At 51.7% G+C, this 20,969-nt stretch overlaps 6 protein-coding genes across 6 annotated transcripts; 4 read left to right on the top strand and 2 right to left on the bottom strand.

Moving 5' to 3' along the window:
- Positions 1-385: 385 nt before the first annotated feature.
- ALTATR162_LOCUS6729 (uncharacterized protein) lies at positions 386-1,504 on the top strand (the record flags this gene model as incomplete). The annotated part of the gene is made up of 4 exons (XM_043314351.1): positions 386-416; positions 504-684; positions 738-1,126; positions 1,227-1,504. The coding sequence occupies 4 exons, from the start codon at positions 386-388 to the stop codon at positions 1,502-1,504; spliced, it is 879 nt and encodes a 292-aa protein (XP_043170286.1).
- A 1,907-nt stretch (positions 1,505-3,411) lies between these two features.
- Positions 3,412-5,358, top strand: ALTATR162_LOCUS6728 (uncharacterized protein; the record flags this gene model as incomplete). The annotated part of the gene is made up of 1 exon (XM_043314350.1): positions 3,412-5,358. One exon carries the CDS (start codon positions 3,412-3,414, stop codon positions 5,356-5,358), a length of 1,947 nt encoding a protein of 648 aa, XP_043170285.1.
- A 3,412-nt stretch (positions 5,359-8,770) lies between these two features.
- ALTATR162_LOCUS6727 (uncharacterized protein) lies at positions 8,771-12,554 on the bottom strand (the record flags this gene model as incomplete). The annotated part of the gene is made up of 3 exons (XM_043314349.1): positions 8,771-9,453; positions 9,504-12,371; positions 12,464-12,554. The coding sequence occupies 3 exons, from the start codon at positions 12,552-12,554 to the stop codon at positions 8,771-8,773; spliced, it is 3,642 nt and encodes a 1,213-aa protein (XP_043170284.1).
- Positions 12,555-13,438: 884 nt separating this feature from the next.
- On the bottom strand, positions 13,439-14,586 carry ALTATR162_LOCUS6726 (uncharacterized protein; the record flags this gene model as incomplete). Its single annotated transcript, XM_043314348.1, has 4 exons — positions 13,439-14,105; positions 14,157-14,310; positions 14,361-14,433; positions 14,578-14,586. The coding sequence occupies 4 exons, from the start codon at positions 14,584-14,586 to the stop codon at positions 13,439-13,441; spliced, it is 903 nt and encodes a 300-aa protein (XP_043170283.1).
- Positions 14,587-15,063: 477 nt separating this feature from the next.
- ALTATR162_LOCUS6725 (uncharacterized protein) lies at positions 15,064-16,561 on the top strand (the record flags this gene model as incomplete). The annotated part of the gene is made up of 4 exons (XM_043314347.1): positions 15,064-15,288; positions 15,348-15,494; positions 15,556-16,347; positions 16,397-16,561. 4 exons carry the CDS (start codon positions 15,064-15,066, stop codon positions 16,559-16,561), a joined length of 1,329 nt encoding a protein of 442 aa, XP_043170282.1.
- A 1,978-nt stretch (positions 16,562-18,539) lies between these two features.
- Positions 18,540-19,106, top strand: ALTATR162_LOCUS6724 (uncharacterized protein; the record flags this gene model as incomplete). The annotated part of the gene is made up of 1 exon (XM_043314346.1): positions 18,540-19,106. The coding sequence occupies one exon, from the start codon at positions 18,540-18,542 to the stop codon at positions 19,104-19,106; it is 567 nt and encodes a 188-aa protein (XP_043170281.1).
- Positions 19,107-20,969: the final 1,863 nt, after the last annotated feature.

The following is a 20,969-nucleotide window of genomic DNA, read 5'->3' as shown; positions in this document are numbered from 1 at the left end:
ACTCCTCAAGCCACCCTCTACATCAGATCGGCTTTGAAACTACACCGGCTGTCCGCGGCAACTGCACAGGAAAGAGATGTCGAATGTCGGTCGTGAAGTGTGGATCACGGTCTGGCAGTGTGGAAATAATGCTACCCAATATAGATGCCTTGCGGCTGGACCTTCCCAGGATGATGGTGGGGGATGGCGGGGCAGGTACGGCGCGCGCGACCAGTGACGTGCATAGACCTAGAAAATTGTGCCCAACGCAAACACAAGGAAAAACTCCGCAAACCTGAAGGTCTCCATATATATCCGGCGACAGCTCTGTCAATCTTCTGTTTACTTCCGTAAACGATCACGTCCTCTACTCTACCCATCTTTTTCCACCCACAAATCTTTCAAGATGCCTGCCATTGAACACCCCACCATCAAGGGTAAGTGAAGTCGCATTCTGCAAGAATCACGAATCAATTGAACACCCCGCTCTGTCAAATGTCAATTACTAACGATTCGGGGTGTAGATGGCTGGTTCCGCGAGATCTCCGGCATGTGGCCCGGCCAGGCCATGACCCTCCAGGTCAAGGAGGTTCTTCATCACGAGAAGAGCAAGTACCAGGACGTTCTCATCTTCGAGTCCACCAACTACGGCACTGTCCTTGTTCTCGACAACGTCATTCAATGCACCGAGCGCGACGAGTTCTCGTATGTCACACCGCAATTGGGGGAGACACGAACAATGGCTGACGATAGAGTAGCTACCAGGAGATGATCACTCACCTTGCCATGAACGCCCACCCCAACCCTGAGAAGGTTTTGGTCATCGGCGGTGGTGACGGTGGTGTCCTCCGCGAGGTTGTCAAGCACGACTGTGTCAAGGAGGCCACCCTCTGCGACATTGACGAGGCTGTCATCCGTCTCTCCAAGCAATACCTCCCCGGCATGTCCGTCGGCTTCGAGCACCCCAAGACCACCACCATCGTTGGTGACGGCTTCAAGTTCCTCGAGGACAAGAAGGGCGAATTCGACGTCATCATCACCGACTCCAGCGACCCAGAGGGTCCCGCTGAAGCTCTTTTCCAGAAGTCATACTTCGAGCTGCTTAACGGTGCCCTCCGTGAAGGCGGTGTCATTACCACCCAAGGTTGTAAGCCCTCTCCTTATCCAATCGTAAAAGATTCACTTTTCGAAGACCTTCATGCGCCGGGAAGGTGCTGCTTTGGTCATTGGCTAACATTTTCATATAGCCGAGAACCAATGGCTTCACATGCCCCTCATTGTCAACCTCAAGAAGGCTTGCAAGGAGGTCTTCCCCAACGTCGAATACGGTTACACCACTATCCCCACCTACCCCTCCGGCCAAATCGGCTTCATGGTCTGCAGCAAGGACGCCAACCGCGACCTCAAGAAGCCCCTTCGCAGCTGGTCCACCGAAGAGGAGGAGCAACTTTGCAGGTACTACAGCAAGGAGATCCACGAGGCCGCTTTTGTCCTGCCTACCTTCGCTCGCAAGGCTCTCCAATAAGTGTCTGGCTTGTCGAATTTCTTTTCGTTACGACTTCACTAGATACCACGATATGTGATGAATACCAAAAGACTGTAAAGTCATGTACATCCACTCAACAATATTTCAAATCACGCTCCAGCTATATGCGCCAAAGGCACGATTTGCTCGCCAACTTCTATCCTTCTAGACAACTTCTGTTTGATAGACAGGTTGATCGCCACATACCCATTCTTACATCACGATTCCACTTTCCTCGCGCAACGCATTGTTCGATACTGACCCTCTTCACTATAGTCACTGTTATAGTACGAGTGCTGTACTTCATATACATTCTCGATCCATGCTAGAAACGCAGCCAAGACAGCCACGAGATAGTCGCAGGCGCCTGTTTACTTCTTGCGCTTCGGACCGCATCCCCAAGCTGCCATTGCGCAACAATGCTCCGGCAGTTGAAGCTGTCGGAAGCTTTCGGGTGGCCCCTGAGGAGAAATGGCACATGGGTAGACCAGTGACATGCGCGAGTTTCAGCATTCAACTTGAGCCTGAAGGCAAACACACAGTTACCCGCTGTGAATGGACGGAAACGACGTGGAGACGGGCATTGCAACTATCTCGGTAGCGAGTATGAGCCCACTTCACTCTATGTTCGATGCGACATTTGCCGTAAACGCTTGCCATATCTCAACTCCATGTAACAGCCATGCGTGGCGTATGAGGTCTGTGGGCCATCGGTACTAACGGCAGCGATTTCATGCAATACTCATTCGCCTAGTAAGTGTGTCGCTTTGGCGAGGAGCAAACTGTCTCGCCTAAACTTCTCCTGCACCAGGTGCAAGTTCGAAGCAGAGAGTTATGGTTACAGGAGGACTAGTCCATATTTGGGTTGTTTCGTCGCTGGGGACATCTCTGCTAGTCCAGCGGGCACATGGCATAACTTTTGCGGCGATGCGATTCATACTGAATCTCGAATACGGTTTACCCTTAATCATGGTACCCGTTGTGGCTTTTCTAAACGAAGTGTGGATCAAACGCGGAGGGTGTCGGTATGAACCGATGAGTGAGACTTTCCCATGAGCGAGCGCTTCTCGACCATGAACGCTCAGGGTCATCGAAGGATCCTGACAGTCGAGCGTAGTGACCATGTGGTGGAGCGTGCCTTGGAAGACAGGCTGAAAGGAACTTCTGGGCCGCCTAGGCCGTTGTAATCTGTGTCACGATCGCGGATTAGAATGAAGCTTCGTTCTATGTTTGGTAGATGCTCCGGCGTGGACCCACGAGTTTGTGACACGCGAAGTGTCACAACGTTCACGGCGGGCTAGCCGCTACAGGTGGGCGGTACCCTTCGTTTGAGGCTGGCGCATTGGATCGTGATGTGGCAATGCTCCAGAATAGCGGTGGCAGAGACGTCTTGCAGATGCGGACTGGATATAGTAGGTCTCGCATCGTGCCTAACACCTGCCTCAAGTTGCACCACTGTCTTTCCCCTACTTGCGCCTTCGCTCTTTCGGCCACACGACATAGAGTCGTGTACACTTCACACGTCTTTTTTATATTTATTTAACCAGGTCGAGCCGGGCTCTTCCTTCAACATAATCTTTACCTTCAACGACCGGTTACACGGATTCGCTGGTCGTAACATCGCCCATCACCGTTAGCAGCTACCACATACCTAACCTTACGACTCGCACCCATGCAGTAGTACGATCCATCGCTTCCTTTGTGTCTCCTTTTTCATTTTGCCTGGAGCATTTATTACCTTCGACCGAACCGTCTGGCTACGTTCATCTTTCGCTGTACATATTTTGCCGCCACAGCCGAACAAAGACGTCGATTAATATCGTATTCGCCAAGGTCCACAACCAGCCACCGCCAAAGACTAAGCGCGATTATCGGGCGCTCGATCAATAACACATAATCAAGCTACGATGTTATCGGCGACATTCAAGAATGGGGAGCCGTTTAGTCCGGCCAAGGTTCACCCGCTCCTGTCCCCACAGGCGGCCAACTCGAGTTTCTCCGACCGTGACCTTAACCCCGTCGCTGCCGATGCCTCATTTAATAATCCCACCTGCCCAGAGTCTCCACAGCCTCCGCAGACCAGCGTCCACTGCCCCCAGGACGCGCCGTATAATGCATCGGTAGTAACCAAAGAAATTGGCGGTACGCCCGCTGTAACACAACAACCAGCCAGTCTGACATCGGACGAATCCTCCCGCAACGAAAACCCCACCGCTATCAGCACTTCCTCCTCCATCGAGAATCTCTCCGTCCTCCCGCGCATCCCGTCTTTTGGTGAGAGTCGCGTTCGGAAGCACCGCAAGAACGCACAATCGATAGACTCCGCGATACCCCGCCAGACTCTTCTTAAGGCGTTGCAGTCTCGGCCCCCGCCTTCGTCGGCGTCACAATCCATGGATACTCTCATGATGGAGGGCTCAGGAAACAATGAGAAGAATGCGCGGTCAAAGAGCATCACCCATTCGCAACTCGCAAAGGCACTTTCAGAGCTCGAACTGCACTCGGCAGACCTTTCTGCAAGCAAGATGGCTGCGCTCGCATCACCATGCTTCTTCCACAAGAAGTTCGACAAGGCTGTCAACCTAGGAAAGGTCATGGAAGAGATGTCTGACGATGACACGATATCGCATTCAAGACTTATGCAGACCGCGAACAGTGTCCGCGAGGTCTCGAAGCAGCTGCAGCGCCGACCCATTAAGATGACGGTGCGCAACGTCATGATTGTCACCAAGGCTCGCGACAACAACCTTGTATACCTCACGCGCGAGTTAGCGGAATGGCTCATGACGACCTCGCGCTACGGATCAGATGTAGGAGTGAACGTCTACGTAGATCACAAGCTACGGAAGTCGAAGCGCTTCGATGCGGCCTCTTTGTTGGCCAAGGACAAACGCTATGAAAACATGCTTCGCTGGTGGACGCCGGATCTTTGCTGGGAAACCCCAGAGATCTTCGACCTTGTTCTTACTCTTGGTGGAGACGGTACCGTGTTGTTCACCTCTTGGCTCTTCCAGCGCATTGTGCCGCCGATTCTGTCCTTCTCGCTCGGCAGTCTTGGTTTCTTGACAAACTTCGAATTCGCACAATACAGGCCAGCGCTCGACAAGATTATGTGCGAGACTGGCATGCGTGTAAATCTGCGTATGCGCTTCACTTGCACAGTATACCGCTACCAGAAGAATGTTGCTCAAGGATCGCCTCAGCATATCGAAGCCGAACAATTCGAGGTACTCAATGAGCTTGTCATCGACCGCGGCCCATCACCCTACGTCTCGAACCTCGAGCTGTACGGCGACAACAACCTGCTTACCGTCGTACAAGCAGACGGCGTCATCTTCTCCACGCCTACTGGTTCAACAGCATACTCGCTCTCTGCAGGCGGCTCCCTCGTGCACCCAGACATTCCCGCCATCCTCTTGACACCCATCTGCCCCCACACTCTCTCCTTCCGCCCCATGCTCCTCAACGACAGTATGCTTCTCCGTATCGCGGTACCTCTCAAGTCCCGCGCTACCGCTTATTGCGCCTTCGACGGCAAGGGCCGCGTCGAACTCCGTCAAGGCGACCACGTCACCATCGCCGCTTCCCAGTACCCATTCCCTACCGTGCTCTCGCAACCCACCGAGTGGTTCGACAGCATCAGCCGCACGCTGCGATGGAACTCGCGTGGTGCGACGCAGAAAGCCTGGGACGGCGATAATGATGAAGAGGCCGAGGAAGAAAAGGAACCCGATTTCGACATCGACTTTGACAACGATGACGTCGATCGCGATTCCGGATACAGCGCCGAAGGCAGCACTGTCGATGGCAGAGGAAGTCCGATGAGAAAGGGTGTAGTACTACCCTTCTTGTAGACTCTGTTCTCGCTGAAGAAAGAGCTGGATATGTGTATAATGGAGTGGAGTGAAGTTACTTTTCTCACTTCCACTGGTTATCCACTCACGCATCGTACTGCTGCTTGGGCGGGTCCCGGTGGTTTCTTATTTTTGTATATGATGGTCGTTGAGTTATACGTCACATAAGCATCTTTCCAGCATTATTTCACGTCATTCGCTTGCCGTTATCTTTTAGATGAAGTGTTGATAGGCATGTGATTTGCTCGAGCTATGATATCCTTATAAAGCATGTACACGATTTTGGTGGTGGTGGTAGTAGTAGTAGATATTGGAGGGTGGTGATGAAATGAAGACGCTGTTGGTTTGGCGTTGCGTTGCCTCCCTTGGCTACGATATGCTCTTGCTCTTCTCTTGCTCTTCTCTTGCTCTTCTCTTGCTCTTCTCTTGCTCTTCTCTTGCTCTTCTCTTGCTCTTCTCTTGCTCTTCTCTTGCTCTTCTCTTGCTCTTCTCTTGCTCTTCTCTTGCTCTTCTCTTGCTCTTTCGATGCATGCCATACCTTTCGTTGAATATATGCCTCCTTCCTAGGCCTGACTCTGGGCTGTACATCTGTATGTTCGCTCTCCAACACGGCGCCCTAGTTCGTGTATGCAAATGATATATACACTCAATTTCGGCCAAAACTTCCTCCCCTAGGCCATCGCTACCACCACCACCACCCGACCCCTTCTTCATAATACCCTTTGGTTGGTCGAAATTTCCAAACCTCGACGTCTTCATGGTTCGTGTCTTTCAATTTGTCGAGGCTGGGGTTGGGATGAATGGTGCAGGTCCCGTCCGGCGTTCAAGGTTGGTGGAGTCTTTTGGCCTGGAACCGTAGTACACTAAGGCAAGAATCGGAAGGGGTCCTGGTGACTTGAACGAATGGAACGTATGGTCTTGCTGCCTAACAGCGTCAAAATTCTTCACATTCATCTCATAAATCCATAACTATCTTCCTTCTACTCGAATACGAACGATAACCGACTCACATCACAATGTCGCTACTTCGACCCATGATGCGCGTACGCAACCTAAACGTATCCAGACCACTTACGCGACAACTACAAGCGAGCTATACGCAAACATAAAAAAAAGCGGGGAATTCTATCCTCGACTTGATGGCTGAACATCCACTGCCTAGGCAAGTGTCGCGTCAGATGGTATCAGGTCTAGGATCTGATTTGGCGCATCTGGAAGATATACATGAGCGATACCAGGAACATGTGGATCAAATGAACAAGCAAAAAGACACGGGATTCACCTTTAGCATCTTGGCTTATATTGTGGAGAGTTTAACTGATTGTGTGTTGGGTGATAGCATCTACAAATGGATGGACGCGGAACACAAGGTGGTTAACGAATCGGACGTCGGCTAAGGGTATATCGGACATGGCAACAGTACATACGCCTGCCAAGATATAGCAAGTAGAAGCTCGATAGTCCCACTGACTCCTACCGAGCATCCCGAAAGCAACATGGCAGTACACCGAGGTCAGTATATGGAGCTACCATCGCACGATTAGATGATGGACTCGCAGTAATACACTTCATTTATTCTGCATACTCAAATATTGAGGTCAATTCGGGCTTGAATAGGCGCAGTAGTAATGGTGGTGATAGTAATACACTTCAGTCTCTTCTCTTCCTATGAAATTTATGTGCGCATGTATCTGGCACGATGGAGCCGGGTATCATCCTTCTACCCCAAAAATTCCGTTGTAGTCGTCAAAGCTGGTGATATTAATAGGCTTTTGGTCACTTCCAAGCACATGATTATTCCATCAGCATTTTTTTCCGCTGCTTAAACACTGGTTTAGTACAAGGAAAGTGCCAACAGGAACCGAACTCCGTGGGTTGTGGCGGAGCTCTTTTCGTTGCAAAAGAAAAGAATGAGTTGTTTGGAGCCTGAGAGAAGAGAGTGTAGGGAAACAAGCTTATATATCCCGCTAAGCATAGCAGAAAGACCGCGCCCCAGGTAAAAGCAGACTTCAAATCTGTAGATGAATAGCAAGCTTGAAAATATATGCTGGACTTTGACAACGTCTCATAGCAATGTGGGGTCTAATTTTAGGGACATAAAAGCTTGCGAGATCTCAAAGAAACAGTTCATGGCGTCAAATATCTACGGTTTTGGAGTTGACTGACTCTCTACTATCTGAAAGATAGTAGATGGTAAAAGGGTATCTAGACACTCTCTCGTGACCGTAGTAGTGCCGCCACTTAGTATACAGAGGGATGACCATGTTTTCAACGTCGAATGCGCAAGCTAAAACAGAGAACAGTGCTATAGCATTCTTTTGGTTGCAAGATGTATTCGCTCGGAATGTCGAATCATACAAATCCAGCTATCTGGTTTGATGTTTTATAAAGAAAAGAGCGACCAGAGCGACGCAGAACATTCATCAAGACCGTTTTTTGTCTTGATAGCGTATCCTAGTCATTCACTGAAGATGTTGCGAGATGGAAAAGGTAGAGAAGTACTGACGACGGAAGATTTATATACACCTTGCGCCAACACACAGAGGTAGGATAGATCAACAAGGAAGTCTACTGATATCCTAGGAGAACATTGTGTTTTTAGAAGAGCAGAAAGTAGTCCCACTGCATTCGCAGGTTCGTGTAGCCTTTCGGGATTACTCCCACAACATAGGCTTCTGATGTAGTAGGTTTGGAAGCAATTGGGTGAAGGAGGCGTGGACAACTTCTTTCAGTTAACTCGAGAGTTGCTTCATATGTGCATGGCTAGGTTGAGCCAGCGAAGTTCCCCACACTCCGTTGCCATTTTGACGAGCAACTCAATTAACCGTGACAGAGTCTCCGCTAGCCCTTATGATGCTGTTTTCCACACAAGTCTCTGCATCTCTTATTTGATTAACCTACAAAGATCATGAAAAGACTAGAATGATCTTTTTGGTTGTCATATGGACCTTTATAATCCGATTTTGATGGGGTGCGAAACGAGAGAAGACAGGAAAGAAACCATGAAATTTGGTGGCACTGTTTTTGGATTATAGTAAAAGAGCAGGAGAGCCGGCGGGCACATTTGAACATCTTATTGCCGGTTTGGATAATGATATGGAGAACATGTGACAGATAAACAAGAAAGGAAACAGGAAGAAAAAACAGGGAACAGATGTGACGTATTGTAGCTGTCCGTGATATAAGTGTTGTGAATAGGAATCATAATTGAATCAACATGCCATGCAAGGCGATGTGCTAGCCAGCGTAACTGTCAGTTACAAATATATAAAGAATGAACACTTGAGCCGGTGAGTGCGCTCCAGCGCCCCAGCCTTTAAGCCCAAGTCAACGGTGGAAAGATCATACCGATCCCATTTGCCAATAAACCCCAACCCTCCTGTGAGCTCTTCCTCAACGCCGCATCCCATAACTAGTCCTCAATAGCAAAATCATTTCCATTGTGCCCCTCACCACACGTCCTCTCTTTCTCTCCAGGCGCAAAAATATCCGGGTTACGATTCTTCAACGCCGCAATCTGGCTCTCTTTAAACATCTTGAATTGTTGCGGGTCATCCCTTTCAAGGTTCCTCAGCTCTTCGGCGTTCTCCACGACACTGTTAAAAGCCTGTTCCCAGCCTTTACCCTCAATCATATGCCTCATCTCGTCACCGCTGTGATTCTGGAAGTATGCACGCATGGCAAGAAGGTGTTCTGGAAGACCTTGGTCGTCTGCCGTACCCGAGATGAAGGAGACATGGTTTTCGGAAACGTCAGGAGTCGTGGGGCGAGACGGGTTGAGAAGACCGGTGCGTACGCGATGGCCGAATCGGTGGAGACGTCCTTCTTCGAGGGACATGTGGCGTGATGCGAGAGAGACGTCGGAGTTGTGGCGTGAGCGTAGGGTAGAAGGTTCGTCCTCATCGGATTCAGCTGCCGTGAAGTCTGTTGACACACTGTTCTCGAGTGTCGGTACAGCGGAGGTAGGTGGTGAGCTGCTGAGTTTAGAGCTTGTTGTAGAAGCTGCATCGGATGGTTGAAGACGTGTTTCTGGGTATTCGTCTTCGAAGCGTTGAATCATGCCTTGAAGTGTTTGATCTAGGAAAAGCAAACGACCTATCAACAGGTTAGCCATATCGACAATACAACAAGATTGTGAGACATACGGTAATTCAGGTCATTACCACCCTTCGCCTCTCTGATCAGTGCAGGCTGGATTCTGTTTCGCGTGTTCCGCGCAGTCTCAAGAAGATCCTTAGACATGGCTCTGGCCTTGCTCGGTTCCTCAAGCACTGGTACCCTGCTTCGACTTCTGGGAGTAGAGGTACCACTGACTGGAACTGACACCCTGCGAAGATCGGTTTCCTTGTGAGAAAGGCAGTAACTGAGCGCTTTAGCAATGCCTGTGCCGCCAACAATGTAGTCATTGTCTGCAGCATTGGACGCATTGTCATTCTCTTCATAACCAGTGTCTTCGGGACCAACAAGACGCATCAGAATATCCGGAACCTCAACTTGTTTTGGTGCTGCTTGAAGCTCTGGCACTTCGTTGATGGATTCAATGTTGCGCAAGCAGTACGCCACGACTTGCTTCGCAAGTGCTTTTATAACTTCGCCTTGTTCCGGAGCCGGTATGTCCACGTCGACACATATGAGCGACTTGGACAGCTTGGCTGCTAAAGTCAGCGACGCATATAACGCAGCAGCTTCTTCTTGTGTCTCCTCATCTGTCGAGGTCGCGACACGCGTTATCTCGGGGTTCTCAAGAATGTTGATGTGCGCGATGTGAGGACAGTCCGGTAGAATCTCTGCGATAGCGATTGCATCTTCGGGCTTCATGTCGACATTCACGAGATGTATCCGCTTCAGCTCCTTAAATTGAGGCATGTATTTCCTAAGGAGGGAAAGTGAAGTCTGGCCCATGAAGAGACCCCTGTTATGCGAGAGGTCCAGGAATCTGAACGACGGTAGGGAGATTAGAGTTGGTATGAGTGTCTTGAGTGCTTCTGGGGTGAGGCCGGTATCTTGCAAGCACAGTGCCCAAAGTGGGCTGTTGTTGCAGTGCTTAATGCTGTCGCAGATCTTGCCCATCAATGATCGTAAGTCATTCCCTCCAAGATCAATTCCCTGGCACACACCAGAGCGCAAGTAATGTAGAACATGTTCGAGGCCTTCAGCGTCAATATCGTTCGTCGCAAGACTCAGACGTTGGATGCCGCTGATGACGCAGCCGTCGATGATTTTCCTGATGCTCGAGGAGGTCAGGTTGCATTCAGCCATGGCTAATTCTTGAAGCTCTGAACCGCCCAGTCGTTCGGAGATGGCCTTGGAGAAGATCTCAGCCACATCTCCCGACCTGCTATCCTTGGTGGGAGACGGTGCTTGCGTGCTGTTAGTAGGTGGAGAAGCCACCTGCGGTCGAGACTTTGGGAACGGTATCATTGACACGTCGATTGCCATTATGGATTTGCACATGTAGAGAAACAGAGCGATATGTTTCCAGCCTTCAGCTGTAATCTTCGGGTTGTTCTTGAGAACCAGCTTCTTGACTGCGCATGAGCCTTGCTGGCACAGTCCGTCCTGGGTTCCGTCGTTGGACTGGTCGCGTTGTTTAGGGGGCTCCGGAACCTTGGCGGCCAGGAGACCTGCGAGTATGACCCTGATCTTCTCGTCGTTCAGGTCCGCGTCTTCCAAGAATAGCTTCTTGACAGGTACAATGGCGAGCCAATCTGACAGGGTCAAGACGTCAGCCAGTTGCAACCTCGACCCTGTCAGATCCAGACAGGTGACAACGCCCGGTTGAACAACGGAACACGCTCGTGGCGCCGCAAGCTGGTCACTGATGCGTTTGAGAATGGGAGACTCGCGAAGTTGGCAACATCTTCGGTAGATGCGCAGTGGGTCAATGGTTGGGCGATCCTGAGCGCGAGGAGTCGGCGCCCCAGTAGGAGCAGGTACTCCTTCAGCGCTGGCGCTGTCATCGTCTCTGGTAAATTCCATGGGGATTGTACCGTTCTCTTCGGCCTTCTTACGTTTCTTCTCTTTCCGCTCTTTGCGCTCAGCTTCGGATCGCTTCTTCTTCTCTTTCTTCCTACTTGGCTCCTGTTTGTCCTCGTCCAAGACTGTGCCCTCAGGGTTTGGCTCGGAATCGTTGCCGACGACTTCTTGAGCGATGGCGACGACACCATCCTTATCCTTCTCTTCCGCCACGGCTTCCGGGTTCTTCAGTGCCTCGCCCTCGCCGCGCTCCTTCAACTTCTTGTCCTTGCGCTTCGCCTTTTTATCGTCTGTTTCCGCATCGTCCTTGTACTTGGGTCCTCCAGCAATCTCAACATCTACGCAAAATGCGACCTTGCGCAACTTGTTCTGATCCAGTTCAGGGACTAGGCATCGCTCGCGGTTGGGGTCGACGTTCATGACCTTTCGTGGGCACATGCCTCCGTTTGGATAGACCTTGCCAGCGGTGCCAACTTGTGTTCCCGATGACAGGCGTCGCAGCACGTTTCCGACAAACGAACTCTTGGGCTGTTGCGGGACGTAGGGCTCAGCGGCGCCATTGCTGCCTCCCGACGCCGCTTGTATGCCGTTCAGGGCGCCGTTGGCCGAGGGGGCAGTATTGGTCGCGCCATTGGCAGCAGCGGGTGATCCCTGGGCCTGGGTGTGTGTCGTTTGTGCGGGCGAGTTTTGCGACGAGAACTTTGAGCTGATGCTATTCATCCACGAGTTGCGTCGCGAGTTGTTCTTTGATTCGGGTGGCGTTGTTCCGCTGACATTCTTATCAGTACTGCCTCGGCTAAGCAGTGCTGGACGTTTTGGCGGTATCTTCTGGGGAGGCGTTGCGCTTGATGGTGTAGCTCCAGCTGGGGGCGGTCGCGGCGGTGATGCGGGTCTCGTCGTCGCCGGTGTCGGCTCATGAATTTGCTGCTCGTCGTGGCGGGGCCTGGTGGGTAGTCCACCATGTGACGATGTCTTGGGAGGCGCATCTCTACTCAGGCCTGGCGACGAGGGGGCCTGCTGGCGGTGATGATGGTCTACTCAGGCGCAATATGTTAGTACAGCTCTGAGAGCTCAGGGTTGCGCCGCAAAGCCGAGACGTCTCCACCCAGGGTAAGCGGGCCTCACTTACCTCTAGTTGAGTGGTGCAGCCACGATACATCGACTCCGTGAATGTCTTCCATGGCCGACGCAGTATCGACGGGTGTCTGAATGGCTGTCATTGCGTATATAGGGGTCTCGCCATGCGTCAGGGTTGCAAACAGCCTCAGTGAGGCGACCGGAAGTCAGCGGGGTTTCTGGCTTCTGCGGGAATCCGCCGATTGGAAATGATGCAAAGCCTCCAAGAATGGACCCTTTCCACGTTCTGGATGCGACTTCAACGACTCGATGCGCTCAAGCCAAATTGCTGCGCGATTTCTGAGAGTTGCTCTGTGCGATACTCGGCCGATGCGATGTTATGGGCGAACGTGCACTACAAGCTGTGGGAGCCGGGCGATGACGAAAGGTGTCGGCTGATTGCTTCGGGTCTCCTTCTCCTCTCCACACCAAGCGATGTCACGTCTTCAGATGCTGCCGAACATCATGATCGACGGCGAGGATTGCCTCTATACTTGTATTCAATATTCCTTCGAAACATCCTAAATCGGCATATCTCCACATGCCTCGCTCTTTGTCAGGCTGATGCACCGCGCTGACTTAAGCGCCGACGACACAGTGTCCCTCACAGGTGCTACCGCTGTCGCTGAAACAGCTGACCGTTATTATAGCACATGAATAGGAAGCCGTGCTTGTCTCTCAACTATGGTCAAACCCGCGACAGCACGTCACTGTGGTGTCGGCCGCTACCGGTCCACATGGGTGTATCACGTGTTGCTATTTCAGGAAACTTCACACACTTTGAACAGGAAGGGCACATTTGTTTGGTGGGGTATCTTGCTTGTAGTAGCCAATCGCGGCGTGCCGTCTCATCATCTCATTGAGGTCGTGAGGCTAAGTACAGTACTTGTATCCTGCCATGGCAGGCATCCTTCCCATGTCATCCCCAGACGCCAGAGCCGTGCTTTTGTTATGATAGAACAAAGTATGAAGAAGAGAAAGCAACAGCTTAAGCAGTGATCTCGGCGATCTTGGCCTTGACACGCTCCTCCTTCTCGGCCTTGGTGAGCTTGTTGCTCCTGTACTTCTTGGACTCGGCCTTCCACTCGTCCTTGGACTTCTTGGGAGCATCACCGTCCTCCTTCTTCCAGGGGTCTTCACGGATCTGCTTGTGTGCGTCCTGGTAAAGCTCCTCAAGGCCGTCAGCCTCGATGTCGTCGTCGATGTAGCCGCTGAACTGAGACTTGTAGCGCTCCTCGTCGTCGTCGGCGAGAGTCTCCATGTACTCAGCGACGTGACCACCGAAGATGTACTTGCGGAGGGTCTCGGCGTCGAGCTCCTTGCCTTCCATGTCGTATCCGGGGAAACGGTTCTCGGAGTGGGGAACGAAGACACCACCGTCGGAGCAGCCCTTCATGGCACCGAAGACACGGGCACCGGTGGAGGTACGGGTGAGACCGACATCCAAGAAGACCTTGAATGGGCGGCGCTCCTCGCCGTCAACCTCGGCGGCCTCGGTGAGAGTGAACTCACCATCAGCCTCCTCAACACCGGTGAAGGCCTCGTCAAGCTCGAGCTTCTTGAGAACACGGCGAGCCAGGAGCAGACCGGTGGCGTATGCAGAAGACCAGTTGGTAAGACCGTGGGTGATGCCGTAAGCCTTCAGCTCGTGGGCACTATAAACCTGTTAGACATGACCATACTGAAGCGAGTCGCGTGGGACATACTAAGCAGCGCAGAAGACCTTGTCACCGCCAATCTCGGAGTGGACGATTTGGCAGATGATGTCCTTGTTGGTGAAACGGACGACGAGGCGGTACTTGGGCGCATTGTACTTGTTCTTGGCCTGGGTAATCAACCGCTTACGGGCATAGTAGTCGGCTGCGGATTGTTAGATTCTGTCGCGATTTGAACGGTTCTTGGATACGTACTCTTTCCCTGCCTGCGGCGCTTGTACTTGACTTGGTACCGCGAGAAGTAGGCGTCGTTCTTCTGGAGCTTGGACTTTTGACAGAGTCAGCGATTGGCGCTTCAAACCCGCATTCGAAGCATCTCGCAAAGACTCCACTCGACTTTCGTCGAAGCGGGTTGCCGTCATGGCAATGGAATAGATGGGTGCATGGCGGGAGCAATTCAGGGTGTACTTACGAAAGGCATCTTGACCTGCTGTTAGTTGAACTGGCTGAAGAGAAAGTTCGTGTTGGCACAAGACGATATTGAAGTGGGCAGTTGGCGCTCGGACCATGCATTAAGCGATGCGCAAGTCGCGGCTTCTCAGGTGGGTGACCATGCAAGTGGCATCAAGTGGGTGACCACAAGTATCTTGATTCTGAACAACAAGTGTACAGAAAATGTACCAAACTGCTGGTATAACTACAGCTCTAAGAATGCAGTGATTTCAAGTATTACACGTATGAACCAGAGGCAATAGAGACATATTTCGCGTACACTGGACCGGCAGTGCCTAGAAGATGTAGCATATCACATATATAGCGCTATACTCTTTTTCTTCCAATCTTTGCAAATTGCGGTACTTGCATCACGATTGAGGTTCATGAAAAGACGTTCACGACTCAAGTCGTAGAGGGAGCATTTGCATTGCCTGTTTGAGTGCTCACGGACCCCTGGCCAACCATGCGCCCCGCCAACGTCGTCAACCTCAAGGCACGCAACACCGAGCTACGGTCAGCTTCCAACATCCACTCCTTCAGCCTCAACAACCCTTTTGAGCTTTGTACAGCATGGCTGAAGCTCCCATTGGTATGCGCAGCTTCTTCACCTGTATTCGAAGCTCTACTTACTCTTCAACTAGTTCTCGATGGCGGTACCGGTTTCCTCAAGGCGGGTTACGCCGGACAGGTATGTTGTATAGAAGGCGACAGATATGACATGTCAAAGGCTAATAAACTACTCTTTAGAACTTCCCCGACCACCAATTTCCTTCAATAGTCGGCCGACCCATCCTGCGAACCGAAGAGCGAGATGGCGGTGACATCCAGCTCAAGGACATAATGTGCGGTGATGAAGCAGCGGCAGCGCGCTCAATGCTTCAGATCACGTACCCTGTATGTGCACCATCAAGATCTCTGCGATTCATCGTCGAGCTAACGCTTTCTCGCACAATAGATGGAGAATGGTATCGTCAAGCGATGGGATGACATGCAACATGTCTGGGACTACACCTTCTACGACAAGATGAACCTCGACCCTACCGGCCGCAAGATCCTGCTCACTGAGCCGCCGATGAACCCGCTCAAGAACCGCGAAACCATGTGTGAAGTCATGTTTGAACGCTACGGCTTCGGGGGTGTATACGTGGCAATCCAGGCTGTCCTAGCCTTATATGCGCAAGGATTATCGTCCGGTGTAGTTGTCGACTCCGGAGACGGTGTCACGCATATCGTTCCTGTATACGAGAGTACCGTCCTCAACCACCTTACACGCCGTCTCGATGTTGCCGGACGCGACGTGACCCGTAACCTCATCGCCCTCCTGCTACGGAGAGGCTACGCTCTCAACCGAACTGCCGACTTCGAGACTGTCCGTCAAATCAAGGAGAAGCTCTGCTACGTCTCATATGACCTTGAGTTGGACCAGCGCCTTAGCGAAGACACAACCGTCCTGGTAGAGTCCTACACTCTACCGGATGGCCGGGTTATTCGCGTGGGCAGCGAGCGTTTTGAGGCTCCCGAGTGTCTGTTCCAGCCGCATCTTGTCGACGTTGAGCAGCCCGGTATCGCCGAGTTCCTGTTCAACACGATTCAAGCTGCCGACGTCGATGTCAGGAGCAGTTTATACAAGGCCATTGTGCTCAGTGGTGGTAGCAGCATGTACCCGGGTCTGCCAAGTCGGCTGGAGAAGGAGCTCAAGCAGCTATGGCTCACCAAGGTTCTGGGCGGAAATCCGGAGCGACTCAACGTAGGTACACATCTACACGTCTGGCTAAGCAGTGCTAATACCGAGACAGAAATTCAAGGTTCGCATCGAAGACCCGCCACGGCGAAGGCACATGGTGTTCCTCGGTGGAGCTGTGCTTGCGAACATAATGGCCGACAAAGAGAACATGTGGATATCAAAGGCGGAGTGGGAGGAACAAGGCGCGCGCGCATTGGAGAAGCTAGGCGCGAGATGATATTGAGAAAGGCTTGCAGCGACAGACACCAATCAACAAATCAAACAATTTCACGGCACGACTGGCCTTCTGCAAATAGCACAAGTGACCGAGATATTTCGCCGGTGACTTCACCACTTGTCACCTTCTCAAAGCGGTCTTTCTTTGCCGTTGATTTAATTGCCTCGGTGTTCCACATCAAGCCTCAGTTTCCATTGTTTTTGCCTACCCCTATGCTAATGCGTGTGCCAACTCGATTTGCCCGAGCTCCTCCGGCGGCTGCAGTGCTTCATAGACTTCCGCCGCACACGGGAGATTTACCAGGTGGTGCAACTTTTGCCGTGGCTGGATGTACTACTTTCCTCATTGCAACTTCATGCATGAATGAAATGATTAGACAACCCTTTTGGTCGCTGCGCTAGGCTCTTTTTCCTTGTGCCCGAGAGACAGAGCTTCGTGACGGCATTGTAGTCCGGCGAAGATAGCCGGAGCCCTCTAGCAAAGGCCACATACATTAAGGTTTCTGTATGGGCGTCATCGGTCAGCGCGCAGTACATGATGGAAGAATTGCGTGAAGGAGCGGCTTCGGCGGCTGTCCGCTCAGGCGGTATTTCTGCCATGTTGGATAATTTGGGATTGTGCAGCTTTGTTTGTACCGTGCGAGCGGCTCTCCCTCCAAACACTATCGCCTATATATTTTTCGGCGACGTTAGGGTTAACTTCGGGATAGACAACGAAAAAGACGCATAGTGGATCACGATCAGTTGTCGTCGTTCCATTCAGCCCAATATCCGCATAGTTGTTTATGAAGAATGCCGCAGTTGTTGGGCGCTGCACAAGGTCGAATCAACTTGGCGCTGCTGCCACAGTGCGGTGGTGGTGTCATGTCTTGTACGCGCGCTACCATTTTGTCTTAACAGACCGCACTTTGAGGGAGCATGCGCGCGAAGCCTCATGTGAAAAATAAAAAAGACATTTCTGCAACCTACCGCAGGGCTCTGCTGCAGATGCAACGGTACCTTATCACACGATGGTCCAGCTGCAGGGCAATTGATGGAAGTTTGCAATGCTGTGTTCACACCACGCGTTTAGCGCCGGGAATGCTAACGCTGGCACGTGTTCGGTCTTAGAAAGGTGCCGGTACACTGCACTGCGTCATAATGGATATGCTGCACAAGTAGGCGTGTTGGACGATTCGCATGGTTAGCGAGGCAGGAAAGGAGCGCCCCGCCCAAAGAGCGAAACCAAGGCCTGCGAAGTTAAATGACGAGATGATAGCGCCTGCAAATATGGCGCGCCTTGTTGCTACGGCCTTGTCCTCCCCTCGTATGTAAAGGAGGCTTTGTACCGCTCGTTCCCACTCACTCGTTAGATTAGCCATCCCGTTCCAGCAACAATTCTCAATCATCTGCGCCAACCTCAGACTAGCCGACGCACTCCAGCTTACTCTGATTGTGGACCCAAGTTTCGGGAAAACACACGCGCCATCTGTACTCCGCCATAACCGGCCCGCAGCCACCTGTTGCAACTGATAGACACCGGCTTGGTGTGCTGCCAGTAACAAGCGCTTGTGCTTCCACCACATTGAAACGGGGTCCACTTGAGCCGTGCATCAAGTCGTTACCCTCTCAGGAACGATTACCGCACGACAGTGCGCCTTCAAGCGGAAGATCATCGCTGTACCTTTCCAATAAGATCGGCTACCATCCCCGAGGCCTGCCACCAAGACGCAAGCCTTGCTGGACCCTCCCGCTGCTAGATATATTAGACACCGCCGCTGCTCTGTGCGTTACTGCTCGGAAGCACGGTACTTTATCTTTCAATCATTTCTCTCCTCACTATCATTCGAGAGAAGTTCATATAACAGCCTCACCGGAGCTGTACCCTTCATTCCCCAAAGTACACTCGAGGTTTCCTCGCCACACGTCATATGCGATCTCCGCCGACTTCGCCTTCCCTTTCGCGAGTCATCTTTAGATCCGATACCTCACACCAAAACATGTCTTCTCGAGCAGCCGACCGCAGCATGCCTGCTATCAGCTCACCTCTCTCCCCCAGATCACAGCCTCTCGATATTCCCTCCCAGGCTCGACGTCGACCAGCTCTGAACCCACGACAACCTAGCAACAACGGACCTGCTGCGCACTTGAGGCTCCCTTCCCTGCCCCGCTTCCACCCAGCAAACTACGCTTCGTCTCAAGGTTCAAGTCAAGCAAACACACCCGTTGCCGGTCCTGACAGTCCCAACTCGCCCGCATCACCTCGATCATCCAACAGACAGTACGAGGTTCAGAGACAGATGTACCTCTACCAGCAACAACTTCTCGCCAACACTACCCGCCAACACAGGGGCTTTGGACCAAAACCGACCAGTCCACGTCTAGAGCCTCTAGCCAGTCCTGGAGTAGTCACTCCTCTGGAACTCGAAGAAGACGCCGGCGGTTATCTTACCGCTGGTGTGAGCCGAGCAGAGGCCGACAAGCACGTTGAGAAGTACATTCGCGAGGAAGCTCGTCGAAGGGGAGACTACTCTCCTGGCCGGGCTACTTCTGTTGGTGGGGGTTGACTCTCACGCCACCAACAAACACACGACCACTCAAGAACTTCTACTCGAACACGGCACCGCGAGAATTAGTTACTCTTACGTCCTTCTTTTTGTTGAACATTTCTGGAATCATATTACCCTCACGGCACGGAGCATCAACGGCGTTCTTCATCACTATAACAAATACAAAAACTAGCACTCGAATCGAACACAACATAGACGGAGACGGATGGAACGGTCGTTCTTGCAAACACGAACTCAAACATTCTTCTTCTTCCATTACCTCCAAGTGCTGGAGCGTGGCACCAGTCGCTTTTATCAAATATCCAAATACGTTTTCCCCCCGAAAGTATATACGTATAGCATCTCGCCTGTCCATAGCTTCACTGTAAGCGCTCCACCCGTGGTGTTGAGCTGGACAGATGACGGGTCTTTTCTCATGTAGCTAGCAATTCAACTCAGTCATATCACATCATCTTACATCAAATCGTGCCGGTAGCCTGTCAACCTATTATGTCTTCGTGATTGCTTTGCAATGCTTACACTTCCGTCATCATGCACATCATAATACTGACAACTCCATCTTGCGATCCAACACTGCCACCACATCCTCATCCTTCTCCCTCCGCCGCGTCCAGATAGTACCACGCGAGATGCCGACCTACCCGAACAGGACCTTCCCCATTCTTCGCCCCATCAAAAAAATCACCCCGTATCCAGCACGGCCGCATTCGCCTTTTTGAAACACCCAGTCACCTGCTAGTCGCCGGAAAAAGAGCGGGCATGGTGTGTGTGAATGTACACCGTGTACGTATGAGTCGCAACTAACCGCTAACGTGACTTTCCTCCCTCTTCGTGCTTTCCCAATGCATCCAGCACGAACAAATCATTCCCCACATCACTCCACGTTACTAAAGTCGACCAACGCATATAGTGCGCCGTGCGAGCGGACCCTGAATCTTCTTCATTTTCCAATCCACTTTCGCTTTACACACTTCCATGGTGCTACTGTAAGGCGTGTACGCTACGCTACGCTATAGCTGCAGTTGCGTGTTGCACCTGTCGCTTCGCTTCCAGCGGCACTTACCATCATGCCCAAAGAGACGGGTTGATCGCGATCAGAAAGAGGGAAGAAAGCAGGTTTAGACGGGCCGTTGGGGCAATGTCTGATCATCGCCAACACACCACTGCCATCACCTGAGATTTTCTGATGGTGATCATTCGGCGTTTGGCGGTCGCGTAAAACTGTCGAGCAAAGAGGCATCCTTGGAAGATTGGAAGGATCGTCATATCTTAATTGTTTACGGCTATGTTAGAACGGAGATATGCCAAGATACTTACTCGCTGTTAACTTGTTGGCTTGTAGTGGCCCCGCAGCCAGTCCAAGGATCATCATAACGTGTTGCTGGATTAAGTGAAGTGTGCCGGGTGGTGATCTTGGCTGAAAGGGGTCTTTTGGGAAAGATGCTGGATAGAGGGGAACCGTTGATTCAATGTTGCGCATGTTTCTTGTTTTGCGGGAGTGTGCATACACGTTGTGCATGGTGTTGGGTTGTTGTGGTTTGGAGCGCTAGGTCGCTATGCCGAACACGGCCAACACAACAGTAACTCGTATCATCTCAATCGTAATTTCATAGCCCTGAAAATGTTGATAATGACAAAAACTGATCTAAGTCTAGTTTGACAACGCATGCTATTTTTGCACAGCCCGCTCAAGATCTCAATGGATTTCCACAGAAACAGGGTCTTCCTTATCGCCGTGTTATTTCGTTTTTGGTTCGGCTTCCCTGCGTCTTTGGATGCGAGCGCCGTTGGTTGGTGTGGTGTGGTAGGCTTGTGCCCCGTGCCCCTTCCTTCACGGATCCGAGATGCCGAATAAATGCC

This window comes from Alternaria atra (genome assembly GCF_907166805.1).
Source record: "Alternaria atra isolate CS162 genome assembly, contig: 25, whole genome shotgun sequence".
Classification (NCBI taxonomy): domain Eukaryota; kingdom Fungi; phylum Ascomycota; class Dothideomycetes; order Pleosporales; family Pleosporaceae; genus Alternaria; species Alternaria atra.
The sequence above is the reverse complement of the archived record's forward strand: the minus strand, read 5'-3'. Positions and strand labels throughout refer to the sequence as shown.